The 27,077-nt window shown below is 38.7% G+C and overlaps 1 protein-coding gene across 1 annotated transcript in view; it reads right to left on the bottom strand.

Moving 5' to 3' along the window:
- Positions 1-1,762: 1,762 nt before the first annotated feature.
- Positions 1,763-27,077, bottom strand: part of LOC120555943 (mucin-5AC-like) — a 40,392-nt gene continuing 15,077 nt past the window's right edge. The window contains 16 exon segments of the mRNA XM_039795154.1: positions 1,763-1,917; positions 2,172-2,276; positions 2,279-2,299; positions 3,363-3,519; positions 3,918-4,157; positions 4,273-4,452; positions 4,572-4,704; positions 4,931-5,060; positions 15,037-15,089; positions 20,741-20,789; positions 20,898-20,996; positions 22,297-22,423; positions 22,537-22,625; positions 22,705-22,868; positions 23,925-24,066; positions 26,826-26,895. Of these exon segments, the coding sequence (XP_039651088.1) occupies positions 1,763-1,917; positions 2,172-2,276; positions 2,279-2,299; positions 3,363-3,519; positions 3,918-4,157; positions 4,273-4,452; positions 4,572-4,704; positions 4,931-5,060; positions 15,037-15,089; positions 20,741-20,789; positions 20,898-20,996; positions 22,297-22,423; positions 22,537-22,625; positions 22,705-22,868; positions 23,925-24,066; positions 26,826-26,895 (1,914 nt within the window).

Here is a 27,077-nt window from a genome sequence, read left to right as displayed (position 1 = left end):
CAGGGCCGGCGATTGCTATAGGCGACCTAGGCGATTGCCTAGGGCGTCAAAAGTGTTGGGGGCGCCGTGTCGCCCTTAGGTCTACTTCCCATTAATAATAGGATTATGAATGACAAGCGAAATAAAACGTGTTTATTAAACATGATCATCCTAGGGCGCCCCCCTCAGTCACACGTTTACTTTTCAACCTTTCATTATGTGACGTTTCCAGTCTACGGGTCAGACTCAAACACACGGAGCTCTGAAGCAGACCTGTGCGTCGCTTAGTGTCCACTCTCGCTGTAAAAACAGAGACGAGCAGCGGCACAGACACGGAGCTGCTGCAGCGCGCCTTCCCTGGTCTGTGCAGCTTCAGGTTATAATGGACGCGCTCTGCTGTGGGCATGCTGCGGCAGATGTGTCCCTATTTCTGCATAGTTTTGTGTTTCCACCTCCAATGTAGAGCAGCGTAGCCTACAGCCACTTCCCTAAACTATCTCATTCAGAGACCAGCGTCCCAAACGGGGCTCTGTGTCTGTCAGGAGGTCTGAGATCTACCGTATCAACAGAGCAATCACGTAATGTACAGCAGACTATGGTGCAGGTGAATTATTTTCTGAAATATAGTGACTTTATTCTTGTAGTAGCCTATTGCATTATCACTTTATTTTTCTCACAATATCACAACTCCTCCAAACCTCAGAGAACACAGTTGAGATATACTGTATTTTGAATGTGCACAAAGTTTTGAACATGAGCAGAAATCTTGCTCAAACACATCTGAAATATTACAGTCCAGGGGTTTATTAATTCATTAAAATGAATTAATGTATCATTCAGGTGAATCATTTTAATATGCACATTTAAGGTGGTTACTTCCTCAACAAAAGAAGCAAAAGTGGGAAGAGTAAATGATGCCTAGGCTACATGTGTGCTGACTCCGATATAATTAGAAACATCGATCCAAAGGAGAATTAATAGATGAAAGCAATACAGAATGCCTGAGAGCCTTACTGCAAAATATTCCATTATGTTTTTATATTTGGATTGTAATCTATGTTTCCCTTTAGATAAAGATATTTCCAGCACAAATTGATTCAGAAAAAGGTAAAAAAAAAAATTAAAAAAAAGGGCATAATTATTCACCAGAATGCAGGAAATGAAGTATTTCATGCTCAAAATGTTCAGGGGGTGGACCCCCAGACCCCCCCATCATAAGTCACCATGCAGACAAATCTGGAAACAAAGAACTGGCCTTTGGGTTGCCAGACCAGTTATGATTAGACCAAATGTTGGTGCCATCTAACTTACATGGAAGCTAGAAACTAAAATGAACATACATTGCTACTCTATTGCTGACACAGCGCTGTGGAGATCTGGTAATGCAAGACTGGGGGGGAGGGGGGCGCAAAACTCAATCTCGCCTAGGGCAACCAAAGGGCTAGAACCGGCCCTGACTGTGGTCAATGGTGCCATTATTTCCACACACTGCTGTGATGCAGTTACCATGTCCATCTGTTGTGTTATAAATTACATTTCCAGGGGGATATTTGTTTCCATTATATGTGCAAGTACAGGCTGTCAAAAGAGGAGATGTAACATAAGTATATATTTTTACAACCAACAATCTCTCCAAATATTTGCATACCTTGGGCATCATACTGACATTGGATAGTCATTGAACTGCATGTACTTCAAGAAAGAAAACATGAAATATGTCAGTTTTGATTTGTTTTATTTTAACCTACCACAAATAACCTTGATTGGGACATGTAATGTAGACCTACCATGTTTGACAGTTTTCAGTTGTTGGCACTTTGTCACTATTATTGTAGTGTTTCCCCTCTTTATCGTAGCAGCCACATTGTTTTTTTAACACACATGTCATTGTATCCTCATCAAAGTATGGCTGAGCAGGAAGACATTTTGGATAGCAACCTAATTAAAAAGCAAACGGCTGTTTATACAATGCAAGAAATCGGTTATTTATTACTTGTTGGCATTATTGCCAAACCATGGATTCCACCAGTTAAAATAGTTTTTGTGATCACCTGGCATTGATATTGATATTATTCGTCAATTTAATAAACACAACTTTAATACAGCCAATATAAAAAAGACAATTGACGTGCATCAATTGAATTTAATGTGATTGTAGGTTAGGTCAAGTTATGAAAACTTATCAGTTGTACCTTCTAGAGGAGGCATCTGTGACGAGCAGCTGCCGGAGGGGTTCCTGCAGGATTTCATACATGGAGATCCGCATGGCATGTAGTGCCATTCACATTCACCACACATTCACTGTAATCACAGAAGATAGCTAGGAAAAAAAATAATTAGTATAGACACATCCCAGACTGGATTATTCAGATCCATTCATGATTTTTGTGGTTGTTCATAGCCTTTTTTACCTTTATACTAGGCAGACATGGTACATTGCCCTGAAACCAGAGCATTGCAATACTCTTTCTTGGAAATTGGTTAAAATAAAGTGGCCTTGGTGTCTGATGGAAAGCCTTTAACCTTTAGGTATCCACTGCCCTAGTTTTAAATGAAAATGATCAGCTTGATAATCCCTTTTCAGACTGGCCCTTAGAGGGCATGGACATGCTTGATAAAGCAGCTGAGCTATTACCAAGAGCAGTGCATGGCAGCCACCTTCAGGGCTTTCATGGAGTGACCAAAACATCAGTGAATCACCCAATCACAGCCTGGATGGGGTGGGACATTAAAAAAGGTTGATGTGATGTAGCAAACTTATTGAACTAATTGTTAGATGCTAATGGTGATGATTATTGATGTGTCCATTTTCAATCCCAGTCTGTCCCTGGCTGGGTTAAATGGTGCTGAAAATAATAAAGAATTTACCCAAATAGTTTCCTAAGAAAATGATATAGTAATCATGAAATCCTTTAACGTTACTGATCCTGTGAAGTTTTTCTTCAGTTAGTGGTAAACACTTGAGAACTATGATCTCTGAAAGATTAGTCTGAAACCCCTTGTAGATGAGAGTAAATTGCATGATAAATGTGTCTTATTCTTCAGTTTTAGAAAATAACTTTTTAAGTTGGTTCTTACAGCAATAGTAGTTCTCAGAACTTTGATAAATATTGGTCCCAGATCTCAAAATGAATCAACAGCATTTAAGATTCCGTCTTTAAAAGGCCTAGGGCATAAATATAGCTATTACTGATGATGACAAATGGTTATAATTGTGTTTATATTGTATGAGTTATTGATACAAGCTATTACAGATTTGATAGTATAGTGATATTACAGTACTGAGTAGCTACAAAATTGGATAGTTTTGCTTGCTACTTGATGCAACCCTGTTAAACTTGTCTTTCTTTATCTTAAAAATAAGTTTCATCTTTGTTACTCACGACAAATCTTTGGGGTTCTCCATCGTATACAGGCGCCAGCTTGATTACAGGATTCAGCATAAGCAGCCACAGCAGTGCAGAAACACTCACAGTCTCCACCCGTGTCACAAGCACAGGAGTCAAATACACATGCTTCATAGTATGGAGCAGGATCCACCTAAAACAAGTGTAGCAGTATACACTAATGAGTTATAAACAGGTATGAAAGAGCAGGAAAGGTACTGCTGCTAAGAGTCAAAAAATTATTTTTTTACTCCACTACAGTCATCCAACAGTTACTAATTACTCTACTATAATTAACTATATCAGCATTTTAGTACAGGTAATGTGAACATTATAGAGAATATTGTCAGAGATTAAACCACGCGACAGTATATAAAATAGTTCCTCACCACATTAGACTGCGTAAATGTTAATGCATTGCAAATAATTATCAAATGATATACAATAATATATAATAACTTAACACTGAAAGGGGGCAAGATAAATTATTTATTTTTTCAAGCTGGACTCTATTATTAGTTTAACATGGTCTCCACTTCAACAACAACCTACAATGGAGTGGCAGGGAGAGAAGACGTTACTCTGGATAATGCTGCACTGTTTCTGGGCCCACGCCTGTCTGTATGGGTTGGCTGTGCAGGGGCTGGTGATGCTGTGAGCATCGGGGCAGCTTGGTGAATCCTTCCAGCTGTTCCCAAACACCAGTGGGATTACCACCACAGCATGGCACCTTGTGGTGAAGTCATTATTTGCATTGTCATCATAGTTGCCACACAGACCACACACATAACCCTGAAAAAGAGTTCCTTACATTATGTTGGTCAACATCAATATCAAAACAAAGATTGTCTTTTGTTGTCTGAACAGATCAATTGTAGTCACCTCCTTTCACATACTGCAGTGTTACCTTATATTTTGGGCTGAGCTTGATGAACAAGGTGGTCTTCCTGTCCCACATGAAAATTAGTCCATTGTTGGCTTCAATTACCAAGTAGATGCCCATAGTGCTGTAACTGAATGGAACTGTTTATTCATTTCCACTTGAAAGCAGCTGGTAGCTTCCCTCTGCTAGAATCAGTTCTGCACTCTAAAAAATTAACCAAAATGTATTTTGGTTAATTTTATACATGCACTGCTAATTTCACTCATCTCAACATCTCAGGAAACTGAAGTTGTTTTTTTGAAACATTTTATATGACTGTTTACCCCCAGGAAGATCTTGATGGTCTTGGAGCAGGTGGTTCCTGTGGTTCCACAGGGAACATTCTCAGTGACCACTCTGAAGGTTCCATTACTCTGAGCACTGCCACAGTAGTCCTGCACACACACACACACACACACACACACACACACACACACACACACACACACACACACACACACACACACACACACACACACACACACACACTGTTTACATTTCAAATGCTTATTGTCTGTCTCTGCTTGCATGCAACATCCAAGAGTATGGCATCCCTTTGATTTTGTGCAGCAAACCAGACCTTTTGTAGGACAAGGTAAAAGTTAATGATTTTGGTTTCATTATTTGTTATTTAGTACTATGTGTGCCATCAAACGTGAAGCGCTTCTGATCAAAAGTCATGTAGTGTCCATCACCATAGACAGAGCAGGTTCCATCACACTGGTTGGTAGTGCAGTGCCACTTCCTGTCTTTACAAGTGCTGTAAACAGATACTGATTAGATGGCATCATGTTTATAATAAAACACATTTTGTTAACAGTTATTTTTTCATTTGCTAAACAACAGTGGTCCCAACTGAAGCCATATGTGCAAAACTCTAACCACAGTCTGCATTACGAACAGTCACCTAAACAGTTAACATCACCTGCAAAACTCATTCCAAGCAACACAACTCTTCACACATGTCAAAACAGGCTCAGTACAGTGAAACTCTTTGAACAATCCTCATCGAGTTAGCACACACTGTCACTCAGAACACACTGAGAGAAAAACACTACCATCAAAAACCAATACAGAAATTATAAACTTTTAATCTTTACAGTTTGAATAAGTTGAGAGACACAAATCTATATTTTCTTTAAAGTGAACTTCTTCCACATGCATTTTTCATTTCTAAAAATCTTTTTTAACAATGTGGTCTATAAGTGTAGCCCTTATTTCATTAGAAAATTACATCTTGTTGTCTTCTTCTAGGTCTTCCTCCTCCTCCGCATTTGCACTCTCCCTACCACTCTTATCCCTCCACCAACCTGTCTATCTTGGTACATTTCTGGAAAAAAAGGATTTCTGATGTTTTTCCTATATATATATATATATATATATATATATATATATATATATATATATATATATATATATATATATATATACAGTAATGAGAAAGCATGTCCAAACTTTTGACTGGTACTGGATGTGTTCACTAACAAGTGTCGAACAAGACACATGCTTAAGTTTGCAGCTTAAATTGCAATCAGCAGTGTTTGAAATGCACCAGGTTGAAATCCATTCTGTTTTGAATGTGTGGTTAACAGTTTTGAAAGCAGTGTGTTAGCATTTAAACAAAGTTCTGTAAATGGTTGTTAAAGCCATGAGATAAGTGTGTTAGCTTTTGAAAACTGTTCAAGCTATGAAAAACGAACTAGAGTTTGGTCCACATGAACTGCTGCTGTGCAGATTGTAGTTAGAGGTTTGCACGTGGTTCTAGTTGTTGTTTAGCAATCGGAAAAAAAAGTGTAGTACATGTCAGTCACAGATGGAGGTGTAACCAAAAGAATCAAGTACCTGCTGAAAAGTTATAGCTTTATTGTTATAGCATTTCACTCTACTTGTGTTTGCAGCTCTTCTCACACTCAGTTCCTTTTGCAACTGGGTCATTAGCAGAGCAGTTGAAGGCCACCATGGGAGGAGCACAGGCTGCTGAGAAGAGACATATCTGAAATTACTTTCATGTATTTCTAAAATGAATCTTGTTCACACACATACACAGCCTGAGAATCAAGATGATGCATGAGAGTCAGCAGCTCTTTTGTTTTTGTTCAATATCAATTTCAAATTTTTTATTCCCGGGATACCAGAGGAATATTCAAAGCCTTCAGAGGAGCATATTTGCCGTAAAGTGAGGTAAACATATCTCCTGGCAGCAAAAAACACCACAGCTTTTGGAGGCTAAAGGCAGAAGCATGCAAAAAAAAACAACTGATGGTCTAATGTAAAACTAAACCATAAGCCTATTTGATGTGATTGAATGTAAAATTTTTCTAGGGCTAATCATTTTTATTTTTTTTACAAAATTTCACCCCAGAATCAGAGATGGGAAGTAACGAAGTGCAAATACTTTGTTACTGTACTCAAGTAGATTTTTCAGATATTTTTCTTTACTTTACTATTTATTTTTGTGCCGACTTTTTACTTTTACTCCTTACATTTTAACACGAATATTGGTACTTTCTACTCCTTACATTTACAAAATTGGCTCGTTACTTTAGTTTTAAATAATTTCAGTGGAGTTATCGTTATTATTTTTCACGTCATCAATACCGAATTAAGTCTAATTGGATGGGAATATAGGTTGCACTTGACGCACCACCACAAGACGACTCGACAGATTCGGTGGCATTAATTTGCGGCAAATCATTGCGGCTTGATGGCGGTAACGTTAGCACATAGTAGTATGGACGGCGAAATGATTGAAAATGAAGCAGCAAGACATTTCCAGTCATCCTTGGCCTTATCTGAGAGAGATGTTTGAGATAGTAGGCATCAAGAATGACTCCTGGTGAATGTGCTCTAAACTCTAAAAGTATGGGTAACTTCTTAATTAATGTCTGTTTAGTAATTCATATTTTATCTTTTATTTTCTTTCAAGAAGCCATATTTGAGCACACACATACATGTAGATTCCTTTAAATTTTAAGGGAAAAGATTAAAAAAGAAAAACTGGATCTGTGAATTCATATCTTGCTACTCAGCCAGAATCTTATTAACCTGGAGTCCCAGTCTCTGTCACAATAATCATATTTGTGATGTTTTAGGCCTATTGGCAGACATCCATTTAAGGCAATGACATATAAAGAGCCTTTTTTCCATGTCCACTGAAGTTTCTCAGCTTGCACTCTAGTAACATTTGTGTGGTCCAGGTAGCTTTGCATAAAAAATGGTTGTCATTCGCACGGCTACTTTTACTTTTATACTTTAAGTAAATTTCAAAGCCTGTACTTTGTTACTTTTAGAAGAAGTTAAATCAGTACTTCTACTTTTACCAGGGTATTTTTAAACAAATATCTGTATTCTACTTGAGTACGGGAAGTGAGTACTTTTGATTGAATGAGTTCCCCTTGTAACAGAAAGTGCTTCCAGTCTCTAAGCTACAAATCGTTAAATAAAATTGTGTGCTGCAGGTCAATTTCCTCTGGACTTTTGTATTATTGTAGTTTTATTGTATTTTCATCAATTTTGTCTGTGTGTTACAGTAAATACTGAGCTGACACCAACACATCTAAAGCTCACGTTGTATCTTGTTTGTTTGACCTGTACAGAAACGTAAAAATGATCATTAAAGGTTTTAGAGGCAGCTACGTGTTGGAACAGCTGGGCACAGTAACTGTGTGCAGCTTCACAGAATTTAGCTGTTTTTTGTACAGATTTAACAAATGAGCTTTAAAATGTGTTGGTAGGTGCATTAAACCAGCAAAGCTAGCGTTTCCTCCTGCCTCCAATCTTTAACCACGTCTTGACTCCAGCTCTGTACTTAACACACATACATGAGATCATTATCCTTTTACTGTATATCTAAATATAAAATTATATATATTATATAAAATATATAAAATTAGTTAAAATGGCACAGCCAATTATTTTAGTTATGCTAAGGCTCTCCTTCTAGATTTGGCTTTAAAGTGGCCATATTATGCTCATTTTCAGGTTCATAACTGTAATTTGAGATTGTATCAGAATAGGGATGCATGGTTTAATTTTCAAAAAACACCATATTTTTGTTGTACTGCACATTGCTGCAGCTCCTCTTTTTACCCATGTGTCAGGTTTCTGTTTTAGCTACAGAGTGAGACCTCTCAACTTCTGTAACATCTTTGTTGTCAGTCGCACATGTGTAGTAGCTAGGTAAGGATTACATGAGCTAGCTAGCTGTTTCTCCAACTTCGGCCAGTACAAGGCAGGATTAGCTGGAACCTTGCGTGGAATACCTGCAGAACAGGGACATGTAAGTAGTTCTATACAATTTATTTTGTAGATTAGTGAATTTGTGTGTTCTTGTGTTGTAGCAGTGTTTTGCCATTGAGAACGAGCTAGCATGCTAGCACTAGCATGCTAACGGTTAGCCCCCTAGGCCCCTCGTTTCGGCTAGTGACGTAGAAAGCCGTGCAGATTTTGAACAGCTCACCTGGAGACTGAAGGCAGGACACATTCAGAAACCCGTATCTCACTCAAAACAGCATGGATAGGTTTTTTTTCAAAGTTTGTATGCATGTGGAAGCACCAGAGACACAAAATAACACCCCAAATCCCAGAAAAAGTGATTTTTTTCATAATATGGGCACTTTAAAATAGAGATTACTGTCAGCTCAGTAATGGTTAATGCCCGACGAGGTGTCCATTGTCAGGTATTAATGGACGACGGCATCAGACGGTTGCCTCCGCTGAAGTCCATTAATACCTGACAATGGACACCTCGAAGGGCATTAACCCGCTTATACCATGGTCACTTGCCAAATAACATATTTTTAAAACATTAGTTCGAAAGTTTTAAAACATCGAAATCTAAAGATTATCCAAACAATAACTCCGTTTCCCTGGTTACGCCTGACGGTTTGACTAATACCTGGAACAATCATTCCCATCCATCAGGTTCTTATGCAATGCAAACGTTGTAGACTCCCCCAGGAATTAGGAAGGACCTTAGATACGACATGCCTCCCATAGCAACCGGAGATATTTATATAGTCTGCTCAGCTGATAGAACCCTTCAGTTTAGCTACGAGCCAGAAAGCTAACGTTATGCTAGCAAGATCCAAAGTCAATAACATTTTGTACAGTTGGCAATCAGTAAAAATAATTTGACAGTATGTTGAACAACAAGACAAGTTAGCTATCAGCCATGTCATTGTCCCCAAAACAATATAACGACTTTTACGAAGAATTTGATCCGCGATGTGTAACGTTACTGTCGGCTGCAGCGGCGCAGCCTGAAGCAGCGACCTGAACAGTGAACAGGATGTGAGATAACGTTATTCTCTGTGAAACAAAGTCAGTCCAGAGGGGCAGTATAACTTACTTCTTGCAGCCTGTGTGTTTTAGCGCCATCCTGTGGTGTTCAGAGGACGAGTTGGAAATAATAAATCCATATTTCCTTTTTGATTTAATGTAGCGCATTCATTTAGAACAGTAAACAGTCCGTTTCACCGGAACTCCTTTAGTAGGTGTCCTACCCCAGTAAACAATTACCGTCTTTCAACGTTGAAATATGGTTGAAAATAAGTCGGTCCGCCTTGGACTGTTTAACAACGTGATTTCAACTAAGTAGTTTCGGCCAGACTGTTTGACTACGTGTTTTCAACTGATCATCTAAGACAGATTAAGCCATACATGCTAAAATAACGGTGTGGTTGGTTTACTGCAGTGGTAAAAGTGCTCTTAGCTTAGTGAGTAATAAGACTAGAAATACTTGGTCAATTTCATAATAATAGCCTGTTGATTTAGCTAGCTAGGTTCGTTTATAAAATATAAATCCAACACGATATGCGTTGCAAATAGATCCCAGCAAAGGACAATATCGGGGGCGGAGACAGAAACTCATTGAAGAGTGCGCTCTATCTGGCACCCCGCCTGCTGGATCTTCACACAGAGTAAAAAGGAGCGCACCTCATCAACTGGCGTAACCCAGTCACCCCCACATTGTCTCCCGGTGAGTTGGCTATTGGCATCGGACCATCGGCTATATTATTATTTTCTCCTCTAAACGACACACGGCAGGGAGGCGAGGCAAGCAGTTTCATTTTACCTGTAGTTTGTTGCTGGAAATGTGCTTGTTTAAAACAGTGCTTGTAGAATAAACTCTGTAACGTTACATTAGCTAACATAACTCAGCTAGCTAGCTTATAAAGGGTAACTAACTTAATTAAGTTATTTCAAATGAGTCGTTAATTGAGACATTTCAAGGCTGTATCGTTGTTATCTTCTATGTCTGTGTGCACATTCAAATTTACGTTATCTAATAAGTTAATTGTTTTTCTTTTTTATTTAGATATATCTGAGTCATCATATGCTACATTGGCTAGCTAGCTAGACAGGTTAATGCTACAACAAATATTAGCATGCTAAAATGTAAAACGTTGATTTAGCTAACTTGGTTTAGCTTGGTTTAAGGAGAGGTTTATGAATAAAATGTTACTAACGATAGCTAATCCACCGACCGTTAGTAATAGACATGCCAATGGTAAATTATTTTTGGATATTTTAATTTAGCTAGAAGTTTAAAAATGGGCGGCAAAAGCTTTTTTCACCGGAAACTCTGTCACCGTCCTCGGCGGTACGTTACGTCTGTATTAAAACGCCGCCATCTTACTGGCTGAAAAGTGAACAAGCAGAAAAAGGAGGAAAATTTGTATTCAGCTATCATGTAGCCTATTTTGAATGCTCACGTTTCCATATTGCATGTGTTTTTAATTGTTTGTGTAACATTACTAAAAGTTATGTATTAAATACTTTATGTAGTTCCTTTTAAATAAAAAATGCAAAATGTAAGGCTGACCTAGACAGGCGGACACATCGCTGGTTCCTGCCTGGGGCTGTGGTGTACACTGTTTTAAAAAACACCCTGGACATTATCTCTGTCATTTTATTTTTAACGATGAATATACAGAACAAATTTATAGAGTAGATTACACACATTTTTACAGATGGAATTTTGGACAGCCAAGAAGTGTGCCGTTTTTAGGTATAACCTTTTACATAAATCAGGCTTTTGAATGATATATGAACTAGGGGTGGTACGGTTCATGAAAAAACACCCGAACCGCTCGGTTCGCTAGTCTCGGTTCGGAGCATGTGTGTACCGCACGGTTCGTCAGTACACTGTTAATGTGCACTAACCTCTTACTGCCGTAGTGCCCACTTTATACACCTATGTTAACACTTACTGGAAATGACGAGCGGGATGGGCGTGAAAAACGCAACCCATGGCAGCTGATTGGACGATTGCGTCACATGGGTCTGGCTGGTCCCTAATTTCAAAACAGACTGTCATGGCGGCTCGTTCAGAATACGATCTCATATTGTACTAAAAAAGTTCACCGAAAAGTGTTTCTGAAAATATTTTAAGCAAGAAATAGGCCATGCAGTTGCTGAATCTGTCTTCATTTCAGATCGACAAAGGTCAGTTTAAAAGATTTTCATCAGATTTTGAGAGACACCGAGCCGACCGCTCCTCAAGTGGAGTGGGGTGCCGCTGCAGGTCACGTCACCTGCAGAAATGTCAAGTGGGAGAGAGGCTGCCCAGAGCTGGAGGATGCGCCAGCGTCGTTTATAGTCTGGTGTGTGGGAACATTTTGGATTTCATGGTAGCTATGATGAAATAAAACAATGCCACTGCCACTGTGTGCATGTTTTGTGCAACATGCACTCAATATGCTAATTTTAGCTATATGCTGAAGTATATTCTGGAGTGTTAAAGTAAAAGAAAAAATAACAAGAACCGTACAGAACCGAAAACCGTGACCCTAAAACCGTGATACGAACCGAACCGTGGGTTTTGTGAACCGTACCACCCCTAATATGAACTAATCCCTATACCTTCAGAATATAGAGAGGAAGGAAACTGGAAAGTTTGGGGTAACTTAATGTAAGTTCCATACAGTACAGGTGAATAGGGTAATACATTTTAACAATATGACACTTCCCTCTTCTTCCTTTTTACGGACATTAAGACAATCATTTTCCTGTATATTTCTGAAATTGTTTAAATGCAAACAAGGCTTTTTCTAATGCTAACTTTTGGGCTGATAAACAAAGTAGGGTAAAATAAACATCTAAATGTGCATCTGTATTTTTTGTAATAGTCTGAAAGAAGACATGCTATGGAAGAAAAATAGCTCTCAGCTGCACACCCCTCAGCCTCAGCAGCATCAGCCTCATCCTCAACACACACAGGAGCAGCTAGAGCCTATTGGGGAGCAGCCTCCGTTCATGCTGCTGGACCAGCAGGAAATGGAGCAGGAGCCAGTAACAAGCCTGAAAAACCTCTTCCAGGGCAGTGGACGTAGCCCTGGAATGAGGAACCTGAAATTCCCTCTTTCAATTGGTAAGAAAGAAAAGTAGGACATATGTGTGTTCACAGAAAACTACCTCCGGGACTACCAGGTGTCGAGGGTCAGGTCTTTTATATTTTACCTGGCAACGGGACGGACAGAATTGTTCAGTTGGCTGTTTTTAAGGAACATTGATGGCCTCCAAAAGTTAGTGTGAATTATTGTGAAGTGGTTATGACACACACCTGATGTGAACAGTGACTAACTCAAAGCCTATGTTCTGCAGATACACAGCCCACCTCCAGTCCGTAGGCAAGACAATCACAACGGCAAATTTCTACCTGAGGAACATACAGCAGTTCTTCAAATATTTTTTCGGGAAACCCCGTCTGCCCAGTCTCGCCTGACTGCGATGGATGCGGTGAGCATGCTGCGCACCGTCACAAAGTGCCTCACAGACATAACCTGGAACGTTGTCCTGCACCAGCTGGCAGTGAAAAGCCACAAGATGGCCATTTTAATATCCTACGGGGGCCAAACAGACGATCCCAGAGTTGCAAGTGTGCATCCCTCTTTCCAAAATAGCCAAAATAGTCTATCTCCAATGGAAGCCTGCCATGCAAAGTGATGTGTGTTTGTGTGTGTGTATCTGCTGGCTTAACTAACGGTAGCAATCTTTTCTCTTATACTTTTTTAAGGCCAAGAACAACCGGCCTGCCGATTAGCGGAAGATGGTGGCCACCTTTATGTGCTACAACACGGCCACAGCTGACTGCTTCTACACCCTCAGCATGAACGTGGCCCAGTCAAAGAGGATGAGGGAGCATTTCCACAAGGCCCTCACCCCCTCAGGGACCTCGGGACTGGAGGAGGAGAGGGAGTTTATGGCGAGGCTGCAAAATGTAAGTAAAACTCTAAGATATGTACTTTGAAGACTCGATCCATTTTATGTCTGTTACACCAGACCTCACTGTGTTTTGTGTTTTCTCAACAGACACCAGAGAAGGCCGATCAGGATGAGCCAGTACGGCAGGCTGATGGTGGCGTTGACTGCGCTCAAGGCTCAACTCCACCTGTCAAAAAAGACTTCAGAGAAAAGGACAGCGCATTGGGTGACAGAAAAGAGTTGCAGCCCTAGACAAACACACAAACACTCACACGTAAAAGTTTTTTTTAATTGTGTTTTATAGATTGGTTAAGATTAATTTTGTATTATAAGATGTTTTATTTTAGTACTTTTAAGATTCCTTTTTTATTAGATGTTCTATTTTAGTAGATGTTAAGATTAATTTTCTTTTAGTGTGTTTTCATGTTGTTCAATTTTGGTATGTGTTCAATACAAGTTCCTTTTTACTTAAAATGACAACTATAATACTGAGCACGCTTAGCCTAAACATGAAGCTAGGAACACCAAATTGGTCAGGTATTGTCAACACAGGCCCACCTTTGAGTTTGAAAAGGTTCAAAGTATCTAGTTTTATTAAAATACATAGATATCCAGTGCAATACTTAACAACTGTCATAGAGTGAATGGGAACTTCCACATTTCCTGACTGCCATTTCTTTTAGTGACAGACTATGGAGCTGGAATCAGCTTGGTTTAGTAGAGCACTCTCCACTGTACAACATATCTAAATGTCATAGTCATAACTCATTTCAAAGTGTTTTTATTCTGACCAGAAAACCTCCTCACTCATCTATAACCTCATTTTTAAAAACTTTTTTATTTTACGTTTATTGCACTATTTTATTTAAAATGTGCTGTTTTATAAAATAAAGCTATTCTAACTAAACTTTTTAAAGCTCTGTTTCATTCAAATGATAATCTAAAATGTTATTTGGCATGTTAATGTGTTGTGATTTGAGAATTGACTATTGTAAATAGGCATTGAGTAAATGTTGAAGATTGACCAGTTTTCAACGTTGAAAAGTTGGACAACTTTGACGTCTTTTAAATTTTCATTTTCAACCTTCAGGAGACCGTAATTAGACGTTGAAGATCGACCTATTTTCAACGTTGAAAAGTCGGACAAATTTGACGTCTTTTCAATTTTCATTTTCAACCTTCAGGAGACCGTAATTAGACGTTGAAGATCGACCAATTTTCAACGTTGAAAAGTCGGACAAATTTGACGTCTTTTCAATTTTCATTTTCAACCTTCAGGAGACTTACGTGAAGATTTACGTCTATTCAACGTCTAATAGACGACTTTTTGCTAGCTGGGACATCACTTTTTAATGGACACCCTGCAGCCAATCAGAATCGAGTATTCACCCAGACCATGGTATAAGATCTATTAAGGCCTGCTCTTTCCTAGTCCACAACATTCATAAACACAAATTCCAGTAACAGCTAGTGAATACCAACTGTAATAGCACTTACTTTTAGGCTATTATATATCAGATGATTCTGTATTATAAAACTTACTTGGCTGTATAATAACCTCTCCAATGCAGCTGAGTTTGCCCTCTTTACAGGTGCTAGTGGAGAAATATAAAAAAAACTTTAATATGCATACATATAAAACCTTGCAGGAAACTTTCAGTATATCACAAATAGATCAAATAACAAATATTCACTTGTTTTTCTAAAGGCCCTTATTCCAACTGTGAACAAAAGGAGTGGAAGATCACAACAACTTTGAAAGCAAGAACAAATTTGTCTTTGTCTGTGGCTCAGGTGGTAGAACCTACCGATCCTAAAATCAGAGTGCCCTTGGGCAAGACATTGAACCTTGAATCATTCCTATGCTGCACCATCAGTGTGTGAATGGAAGTGGCTTTGGATAAAAGCACCAGCTAAATAAAGTGTAATTTAACGGAGTGTCTATTTGCACCCCCGGTACGAATAGCCTCGGCCACACAGCTGAGCTATTCACACCCTGTGACGTAACAATAACAAAAACGTTGCTCGCGTGCACCGAAATCATTGGGGGATGTTCATCTTCCATGACCGCAGAAACTGGCATATTAGGAAAGTTTTGTCTCTAAAGTTTATAACAATTGAATTTCTAGCGGAAAATGGATACTACAGTTGCGCTTTCTGTCTTCAGTGAAAGCATACAACCGTTAGTTTGTTAGTTAGTACTATTGGAAATGGAAATTGATTTATTTGAAACAGGGACAGTGCACAAATAAACATTAAAGCGCCCATATTATGCTCATTTTCAAGTTCTTAACTGTATTTTAAGGTTTTACCAGAATAGGTTTACATGGTTCACCAAAAAACACCATATTGTTGTTGTACTGCACAGCTCTCTCTCACTGCTGCAGATCCTCTTTTCACCTGGTTTCTGTTTTAGCTACAGAGTGAGACCTCTTTTCATCTTCTTCTTCTGTACTATCTTTGATTGCACTCGCACATGCGCAGTAGCTCAGATGTAGAGCATGTCAGCTAGCTAACTCTAGAGACAGTAAAAGAGAGCCTGTTTCTCCAACTTTGGTCAGTTAAGAGGCAGGATTAGCTGGGAGACTTCTAAATGAGGGTGCACATGGAAGTAGTTCTTTTGTAGATTATGGTGAACTTGTGTGTGTTGTAGCAGTGCTTTGCTATTGAGAACGACGTAGCATGCTAGCGTTAGCGTTAGCGTTAGCTGGCTAAAGCTAGCATTAGCCGGCTAACGCTACGAGCTAACGGTTGTGGTTAGCCAGCTCATTTCGGACTGTGACGTCACAGTCCGAGGCCGATTTTGAACAGCTCACTAGGACACTGAAGGCAGGACACATTCAGAAACCGTATCTCACTCAAAACAGCATGGATGGATTTTTTTCAAAGTTTGTATGTGTGTGGAAGCACCAGAGACACAAAAGAACACCCCAAATCCCAGAAAAAGTGTTTTTTTCATAATATAGGCACTTTAAACTTGTTAAACAAGAGAATATGTCTTGGGCCAGGATATAGCAACAATTGCTAATTTCCATCTGTAGTCCCTGGGCAGGTATGACAAATTTAAAACAAAACAAAAAATTTACAATTTTAAAAACTATATATAAATGACATGATGTGCATAGTAATTAAGAACAAACAGTTTAGTAAAAACAGGGGCGCCATCAGCCCACTCACTCTCTCTTTCTCTCCCCTCCCAGCACACACACTGAAAGAGTTCAGCAGCAGCTTAGGCACATTAGAGTACATGCAACTCCAGATATTCATTCATAAAGGATACACACACACACACACACACACACACACACACATTCACACTCACATACACACACACCCACACACACACACACACACACACACACACACACACACACCCACATAAATACAGTATCTTATAGATGTGAGCAAACTTGTTTACTCAACAACCAACTCTTTGTTAGGCATGAGAAGGTGTGAGAATTTGTACATAAAATATGTTCCGTGGGGAGGGCATTCCACTGTCTCATGGCAACACATGAGATAGAGGATCTCCCAAATTGGGTTTTACGTTGTGGGATGCTACACTCCCCCCTTGTAACGCTTCGAGTTGTTCGCACTGTTATTTCGGAGTAGTGTTTCGAACTTTTTCAGAGGGGGAGCAGTAGCACTGAATATGATTTTATGTAACAAAGACACATTTGAGTGTTTTATTAAATTATCAAAACTAAGTAGATCATATTTGACAAGTATATGGCAATGATTATAATGACGTGTTTTTTTGTCATGAATCTTGAGGCAGTTTTTATACAAAGATTCCAAGGGTTTTATGACTGTTTTACATGCCTGAGACCAGGATGTAATGCAGTATAAAAAGTGGGGAATGATTATTGCATTTAAGTATGTACTAGATGCTTCAGTGGTGAGAGAGTTTCTTATGTATCTAAAATTTACTAAATTGAATTTCAGTTTGTTGCACAAATTTTTAACATGACCTTTAAAACTAAGTGTTGAATCTAGAGTTACCCCTAGATATTTAAATCTCTCCACGTGTTTTATATATTGGCCGTTTACTAAAATTTCAGGATAAGTTTTAAGTTTAGATCGATTTGTGAAGAACATGGTTACAGTTTTTTCAACATTTAATGTGAGACACGAATTATGTAACCAGTCACTAACCTTGCTCATGACGCTTGATAATTTCTTTGCTATGTCTGTTGCACTTCTCCCATGGGTATATAAAACGGTGTCATCAGCATACATAACAATATTTATGCCCTTGCAAACCGAAGGCAGGTCATTAATATATAAACTCCCACAGTGGATGCAAGAAATGTAGACAATGTTCCATTTACTTGCACACATTGTTTTCGATTTATCAAGTATGATTTTATCCAATTTTGGACATTTATGGAGATATCATATTTGGCCAGTTTGTGTATCAGTACCTCATGGATAACTGTATCAAAGGCTTTGCGTAAATCTAAGACGACTGCTCCCACCATTTTTCAATAACCTTTGATGCAGCTGGGAGAATACTGATGGGTCGATAATTAGAGACCACTTGAGTATCTCCAGATTTATGCACAGGGGTGACAATGGCAGGCTTGAGCACACTAGGAAAGACATTTTCATTAAAAGACTTATTTATAATCATGATAGGTATCATAATAGATGTCTTGTGTTGTTTTAAAAAAGCAGTATCACAACCATATACATCTTTAGCTTTGCTATTAGATAAAAGTGAGATTACATTTTCCACTTTCTCTGTGTTAATAAGGGAAAACTTGAAAGCAGAATCATCATAGGTAAAAGCTTGTGTGAGTTGAGTTTTTGGAAAACTTAGACTCAATTTTTGTACTGAATTTATGAAATACTCATTAAAACATTCCCCAATAATCTGGTCATCATCCTGGATACAGCCATCCACCATGAGTTTTAAATGTTTATTTGCTGATTTTTCCCGTCCAAGTATCTTGTCAATGCTCTTCCATAACGTTTTTGGGTTTCCTGTTGCCTCATTAATAACATTAAGGAAGAAATTTGCTCTAGCCTTTCTAAGTTGTTGTGTGACATTATTTCTTAAACTTTTAAAAATCAGATGATCAGTATTTAATTTTGATTTTAAAAACTTTTTCAAAGAAGCATCACTTTTTTTCATTAATTCCCAGAGTTTTGTGTTGAACCAGGGTAGATTATATTTTTTATTTGTTTTCTTGCCCCTTTTATTGGTGTATTTTAATATAATGTCTTTAATAGTTGACATTAAATCAGCACAGGCTGGCTCACAGGGCATGCTACCAATGGTGGTATGCCAATTTACTTGCTTTATTTCATTTTCAATGAAGGCCATGTCCTTTGGAGCGATAAAAGGCATGGATTTCCCCTTCATTGAGTTCTGATTTTTAAAGCGAGTTTTTGACAATTTTCTGGATGGCAGAGTAAGATTATGATCTGATAACCCAGTAATGAGGTTATAAATCTTTCTAATTCGATCTGGTTTATTTGTAAAAATTAAATCTAAAAGCGTTTGGGAAGACTTTGTTATTCTTGTGGGTTTATGGATCATCTGCTTCATCTGACAAGTTTTGGCAATATCTTTAAGCTTTTTCCTACGTGTTTTGTCTTGCCAGTTTAAGTTAAAATCACCCATAAGAATAACTTCCATTTTTCCATGTTGTTTAAGTATGACATTTAGACAATCATAAAATTCATTTGTGGCAGTAGGGGGGCGGTAGACTGCAAAGACAGTAAAATTCATTTGGGGAGATAGTGTAAGTTTTACCCCCACGCATTCCAAGTTATTTTCCGGAAAGACTATTTGCTGACTTTGAATGCTGTTTTTCACATATATCAGGACTCCACCCCCTTTCCCTTTCCTTCTGTCCCGTCTGTACACATTATACCCTGGGATTTTAAAAAACAGATAAAGGGGTTGTTGGGGTTAACCAAGTCTCTGTGAGGCATAAGTAATCGATGTTTGAATCAGTCAGTAAATATAGGTTAGTACCTATTTTTTGTATACAGTATGGTTACCTAGCAACCGCAGCTTGAAGACACCAAGTGGTAAATAGTTGTACAGCATTCTGCAAGAGCTGTTAGGTGAGTGGTTAGACCACTGAGCTTTGATCTGGGAGTCTGGAGTTTGATTCCCCATTGAGGTGATCTTGTTTTTTTTCATTTTGGATTAGATAATTTGCATGCAATTGCGAAAGTCAGATTAGTTTTTGGTTTGGTTTGAACTAACCTTTAGAAAACCAAAAACTAACGATCCCCAACGTTCCCTAAACGTTCTGTGTTAGTGGGGAACGCAAACATTTTTTTGCAGGGTGGTAGGGGAAGACTCATGAATATGCCTGCTCTGGTTGGGTTGGTTAGGTTTAGGCAAGATAAGTGGGATTGGTTATGGTTAGGGTAAGAATGTCAGGGCGATAATATTCCAAAAAGGTGTAATACATGAGTAGTATGGATAACTGTGTGTAAATATATGTCAAGGTACTGTAAATGCACAGGGGTGCAAATAGCATACATTGATATTTGTACCAGATGGGGTATTAATAGAACACATTGCTGTGTGCACCGGTGGGGTACGAATAGCATTAATTTCTAATTTCACCAGGGTACGAATAGCATTCATTTCTAATTTCACCAGGGTACGAATAGCATTCATTTCTAATTGCACCAGGGTACGAATAGCACTTCTAATTGTACCAGGGTACGAATAGCACTTCTAATTGTACCAGGGTACGAATAGCATACACTGCTAATTGTACCAGGGGTGCAAATAGCCTCACCCAAAATGTAATGTCTCTTTGTCCATCCAGAAATGGGTCTTCTTGATAGTACTTGCCATGACAAAGTCCTCAGTGGATTTAGACACTTAATACACACACACATACCCCAGTTACTAAAGGAGCTAGGTCTTTTAACCGGGTTATGGAAACTCATATTTTGGCTGGGTAAGGTGTTCACATGGCTTTTGAGAAACCAGGGTATTTCTTTAACTCAAATATAATTGGGTTTTTAAACTGCATGGAAACGCACTGAGGGACTACAACGAGTCAATAATTGTAATTATGATTGGTTTAGAAACACACAAAATGCCTTTTCATGTATGAGTCAAACTCTTCATTTTCTTTATATTAATATAAGCCTACTTCATTACAACATTATGGATTGGGGCTTTAAAAATAAGATATGAGGTGTAACATTTGAACTTACCAAATTCCATATACATCACTGCAATAACACAATAAAAACATTTTCCTACCACATGACCCCATCCTTGTTGACGACCTGTCCAGGAGGCACCACTGAGCCTTAGGGATAACAAGGACAAGCCTGAGACGGGACACACTTCCCAGTGTCATCCAGATAGGTTCCCTCTGCACAGATACAATCATTGATTGGCGGGAAAGAGAAGTGACAGCTGGGGTCTGTGGTGCTGATGCAGCGGCAGGTGCGACTGCTGGACGTGACGTTGTAGGAGTAGACCGTGCTGCTGGGGCATGAGCTAGCATATTTCTCTGAGGAAGTCAGAGCACAGAATCAGTCAAGAACTGTGAGACTGTTGCACAATCCTGCCACATGAATATGTTTAAAGGACCATACCAGTGTTATTGTGCTACAATTTTACAGCAGATGTTATTTTGCTGTAGTGTTTCAGGTTGTTGAATTTGTTTTTCTTACTCTTCAGGCAGCTACCGGTTTTAGTTAGGGGCCCCAGAGTGTTAGAACTCTATTGCTTTTGGTTGGCTGCCATCTTGTGCCCTATATGCTAGTGACAGGGCAATAAAAACATTGTTTGAAAAGAAATGTCAGCTAAAAGAGAACCTTTGAGAGACTTTCTACTGCTGGGCTTGTCTCAACTCATACTTTATTGTCTTACTGTCTTCATGGAGTGTAGTGTCCTCTGTAGACAAATGGACAATGGTCCCAACTACATGTCACACACAGTGGGGGTTCAAATGGTACAATGGTAGCTTAAAGTAGAAACATTAGCATTTTTGCTAGTTCAAGCCTGACTTAAACAGTCCACTGGGGAGCGGTATGTTGCCATGGGACCATGATAAGGGATCATTAACATGGTCCCATGGAAACATACCACTCCCCAGTGGACTCTCAGAGTAATAGCATTCTTGCAGTGTTGCGATCTCTCTGCCTATGCCAGGATTGTCTTTTATCTGTGGAGCTTTTCAACCCTCTCTTTTCTCTGTCTCCCCATCTATACTAATAACGGTGTCCTCCATAGCACAGTGTTTAGATGAACTCTTACATAATGCTCTGGTTAATGGTTCAACTCCTGTTTGGTAGAGATATTTTTATCATAGTGTTTCAACATTTGAACATTGTAAACTGGTTGTGCTGCCAAAGCTGGAATAGAACACTGCAGATAGTCTTATTGCTTTATTTATAATCAAACTTGAGCTTATATGTCAGAAGACTCCAAAGGGATGTTACACTATATTACATTTCATCTACTGTTAGTTGCTGGTCGTATTGTTTCATTTGGTTTTAATATGATTGATTTTGTGTTGGTTTTATTGCTTCACTTTTTTAAAATGTTTTTATTTTGCTGTGTTTACTGTAAAGTGTATTTGAGTACTATGAAAAGTGCTACATAAATTAAATGTATTATTATTATTATTATTATTACTCAAAGCAGGCTACTGAACACAGTATAAACCTTCTAAAGCACAAGTTTCAAAGCACAGCAAGATGTTTCTACAAGGTAAAAACAACTGTATCATGGTCTCACATTGCTTCCATACAAATAAAATACCAAAGGTTTGATTTGGCTCTGTTTCACAAGAAGTCATTACTCACCACAGATGGTCGCCCTCCAGCCGGTGAGCTGGATTCCTGCAGCTGCACATGCATGGACATAGGAGGAGACTGCTGCACACATACAGTCCTCACTTTTCTCACAGTTACAGCTATCATACATGCAGTTCTGTGAGGAGACAAAATAAAAAAGCGGTGCAGTGTGAGGTAATGTCACAGGTCCTAAGAGTGGTCCAGGTACAGTCCACAGAAATATGTCAAATCTGTAGCTATGAGTCTTACCTCTTTGTCAGGGCTGATCTCTGAGTGACAGGAGGCAAACACTCCCTGAGGGTCACTCAGCATGGAGCACCAGTGATGGGCATACTTCTCTATTATTGACAAACACAGACCAACATTAATTATTCTGAAGAACCCACAGGGATTACAGAGAATTAAAATGATACCTACCATTATCCAGACTAAGACTGCAGGGGTTCTCAAAGTTGCTCTTAACATCAGGGCAACCAGCATGTGTCTTCCAGCTGTTGACAAAACCAGGTGCTGTGGCATCTGGAACGCCACTGAGCTTTAGAAAGTCATCAGCTTGGTTACCATTGAAGTTCCCACACAGACTTGCAGGCAGACAAGTATAATAATGCCAACACATAAGCAGCACATTGGATTGATTCTGTGGGTACTCTTTCCCCACAGGGCAGAAGAATCAAAACTTGTCACCATGGCTTCATCATCTTTTTGTCTTTCTATAGCTTTCTTCTTCTTTCATACCAAAACAGGGTGATAAGCAGACCCAAATGGAATCTGCTGATTTTTGTTTATCAGTTTTCAGCGGTGATCCAGAATGAAAAACTACGGAATTAGATAGTTTTTCTGCTTAGAGTGGAGATGTATTAACATTCTGAGCTTTTATTTTTAAATTTGTTTAAAATCAGCAGAAAATTTTGTGTCCGCAGATTTCGTGTGGCCCTGCTGATAATTGAATATTAATCAATATTGCCACATTCCAAAACATTAATATTCAATATGGGGAAAGTGATCCACATTGTGCCACTAGCAAATATTGCCTAAATTTGAGAGAAATCTGCTCTATGCACTTGGGATTTGCAAATTTCACTTACATGCTGTTCTTTTATTAATTACAGCCAATCATGAAGTCCATCAATGACATATTTAAGATCAATAAAAATAATCAAAACGTTCTACAGTTTGTTTAAATTTTATCAAAATGGCAGCACCTCCAAAGAAGTAACTTCTCTATATGGTTTGAAAATTGATCAAACCTTGAAAATAGGAATACATATTACACACTCCTGTTGGTTTAGGGTAGCTTGACATTACTGCTTCAAATATTTACTAAGCACTTCTGGCTTCATGAAGCAAAGAAATACAAAATAAGATATCAAGGCAACCAGTACTACATCATTGGATAACTTGTATTTATGTCACAATCCTTACTAGCTTTTTCACACTTACTTTTGATGCATATTTACGTGTTTTTGTTGTAATACTGACTTTCTTTTACAATTTAACAAGCATACATGATATGCCTATACCCAACATATTTTGCAACAACCATTTGGGATCAATAACGCCATCACTGTTTGAGTTCTGTTGGATGCTTTCATTAGTCTTTCATGTCTGAGGGCACATACAGATCTTTTTTTATAGGCATACCACAGGTCTTGACCTGGTAGTCACTAGTCACTTTGACGTAGAGCTGCATGACTGGCTGGAGCTGCACCTCCAACAGAACACCAACAGACGTTTGCACCAGCAGGTAGTAAGAGGACCCTCTGAAGGCGGAGAACCCAGCTAGGGGTTACGAGAAAAGTTGAGGATGGGAGTTTGTTAAAAGGGTGGAAGGGTGGAGACAATGAAATACTATTCATCAGATAGGAAAACAGTTCACAGTTAAGCATATTAAAAGTGAAATATCTAATTTTCTGCAAGCTGTGTTCTTATCCAGGCCAGAGGCTAATCAAATAATGCTAGATCTGCAGTTAAGATGGTCAAGTAGTTGGCGAGGATTATGTGGAAACATATATGTTTATTAGAATCAGCTTCTGTAGAAGTTGGATAACGATTCTCATGAAATGTGATATTACTGAGCTCATGCTGTTTATTTCAGTGCCTGGAATAACTAACATAGTGCCAATCACTCTCAGTGCCATTTCCATGTTTCTTTTGCACATGGCAGTCATTGTCTCTGTTAACTCTAATGTTGATCTTTGACCTCACATAGACACAAGAGGACACCAGCCACTCCTTTTCATCAGCCAGTAATGGGATTCATCAGGGGAGTATAACAGAGTCTAACATACAACACACACACTTACACACCCTCTTCCTACTCCCTGGCCGACCAGTAGGTGTTGCTAGTGCAACAGCAAGGTCATTGATACAGCCACAGCCACAGGCAACGATATTCACTGACTGCTGTCAGGAATTAAACCACACAGCTCATTTCATGGTTTTTGTCCCATGGTTGTGTTTAGATGGTAACCCAAGATTTGCAAAAGTCTCGCAAGGTGGTTGAGGTAGGCATTGATCATGATAATCCCTTGAACTGTTAAAGTGATGGTTCGGAGTAATTCACCCTAGGGTCCTTTGCACCATGACCTCGAGCCAAACACCCCCCCAGAAGCTTTTTTCACCTGGGTCTTACATTGGAAGAGTTAGCTAGAGTAGCGTTATCAGCTGAATAGTTTAGCGCAGGGGCTAACGGACCCACGTTTGTATCTCGTAAATTACCCCACTAATAATGCCCGAAATGATACCAAACGTCTACAAGTAGTACAAATAGGTTATGCTCTCATAAAACGATGGATTGGAAAGTTTGTAAGTACACCAAAAGTTTATGTAAATAACACTTGCCTGCTGGCTTCTGCTCTCTGCTGTTGTTGTTGCTGCTGTAAGACGAGTGCTTAGGGCCGTCTACAAATTACAACACCAAAAAGAGATGCAACAAAAATATTTATTAATTTAACTTTTTTTTTTAAGTAAGTAAGTGCTGTAGTATAACTAGCAGGAGACAAGTAATAATTGAGGTAAGTTTGGAGACATTACCTTATTTAATCATTGAATTAATAAATATTTTTGTTGTAACTCTTTTCGGTGTAGTAGCCTAATTTGTAGACGGCCCTAAGCACTCGTCTAACTGCAGGTAGCAGCAGCAGCAACAGAGAGCTGAAGAGAGCAGGCAAGTGTTCATAAACTTCTGGTGTACTTACAAACTTTCCAATCCATCGTTTTATGAGAGCATAACCTATTTGTACTACTTGTAGACGTTTGGTATCATTTCGCGCATTATTAGTGGGGTAACTTACAAGATACATCCATTAGCCCCTGCGCTAAGCTATTCAGCTGATAACGCTACTCTAGCTAACTCTCCCAATGTTCGACCCAGGTGAAAAAAGCTTCTGGGGGGGTGTTTGGCTCGAGGTCATGGTGCAAAGGACCCTAGGGTGAATTACTGCGAACCATCACTTTAAGGTTAGGATAGGTCGTCAGGCAGCGAGTCTCGTGAGTTTTCTCTCCAGTTGCTCCCTGTGGCTTTGACAAAAAATTATATGGAAATGAATAAGGTTTATTTTCATTGTTGTAGGCCTAAAGTGATTTTTACATTATTCCTTTTCATAACATTTCAGTAAAATAAAATGTGCATTCTAGCCTACTTATGTCTACGGTACGGTGCCTAATCCTCGGTTTTGAGTTTCCTTAGAATAGCTATGGATTCCAAATCCAAAAAAAGTTATGTTAAAAGATGTTTCCAGAACAAGCACACTGCATTTGTTGAAAATTATTAAGCCGGAGTGGAGAGAGAGAAAACGATTTTGGAACTGCTGCATAAAGCAGAGCAGAGTGCTTTGCTTAAGTGCAAATGCACTTAAGAATTGGATCAAATCTCAAAACTCCACTACTGCTGCTAGTTTTTTGGCAGCTCAGGAGATAGTAAGGCGTGTAAATCTGTTCACGGACTGTGAATCCATCAAAGAATCATTCATTAATATAGCAAAGCCTCTATTCTTAGATAATGCTCATTGAGACCTATTACTAATGTTGATAGCCTAATTATAAGGCTCAAATATATTTTGCGGCTCCATGTCCAAAAATGACACTTTTGATTGTAAAGCAGTGGCTGCAACCACAATGTGATAAAGATTTCTTTTTTAATATAATTTATTAAATTAATATTAATTAATAAAGTAATTTATATTTTATTTACAGTATTTCACTTTACAGAATTCAGAATCTATGGAATATAGAAACCAGCTCTAATTGTTTATTATATAAATGTACATGAGGAAGGATTTTAGACATTATTTAAACGAGGAGAAAAAAAGGAAGAGATCAGATATCTTTGGGTCTTACAATGAAACCTTTACTAACTGAGAAGCTTCAGATGAAGAGAAATTAAGTGTTTATTCACTCTTCATTCACTAATTCAGCTTAACTGTAACTTAAGTATATAGAAAAATATTCTGTAGCTTACAATGTGGCTGTCTTTTTCTTCATACAGACAGACAGAGAGAAAGTCTAAGGTGAATAGTGTACAGTGGAGTGTCTCTCACCAGCAGAGAAGGGTAATTGAGCGTAGATGCCATTCACAAAAACCTTGCCATTGGACTGGATTTTGATCACCTTTATATGAAAGGAGATGAGATGTTATTATTTAAAACTTTACAATCTGAGTGTGTTCAATGATAAAAAAATAAAAATAAAAGTGGACCTGATATTTACTGCGAGGGATGCAATCTAGTTCCAAGATTGGAATATTTAAATACTGAATTACATACACATTGTGTGTGTGTGTGTGTGTGTGT

This window comes from Perca fluviatilis, chromosome 3 (genome assembly GCF_010015445.1).
Source record: "Perca fluviatilis chromosome 3, GENO_Pfluv_1.0, whole genome shotgun sequence".
NCBI classification, from domain to species: Eukaryota; Metazoa; Chordata; class Actinopteri; order Perciformes; family Percidae; genus Perca; species Perca fluviatilis.
Note: the sequence above shows the minus strand (reverse complement) of the source record. Positions and strands in the feature narration are given on the sequence as shown.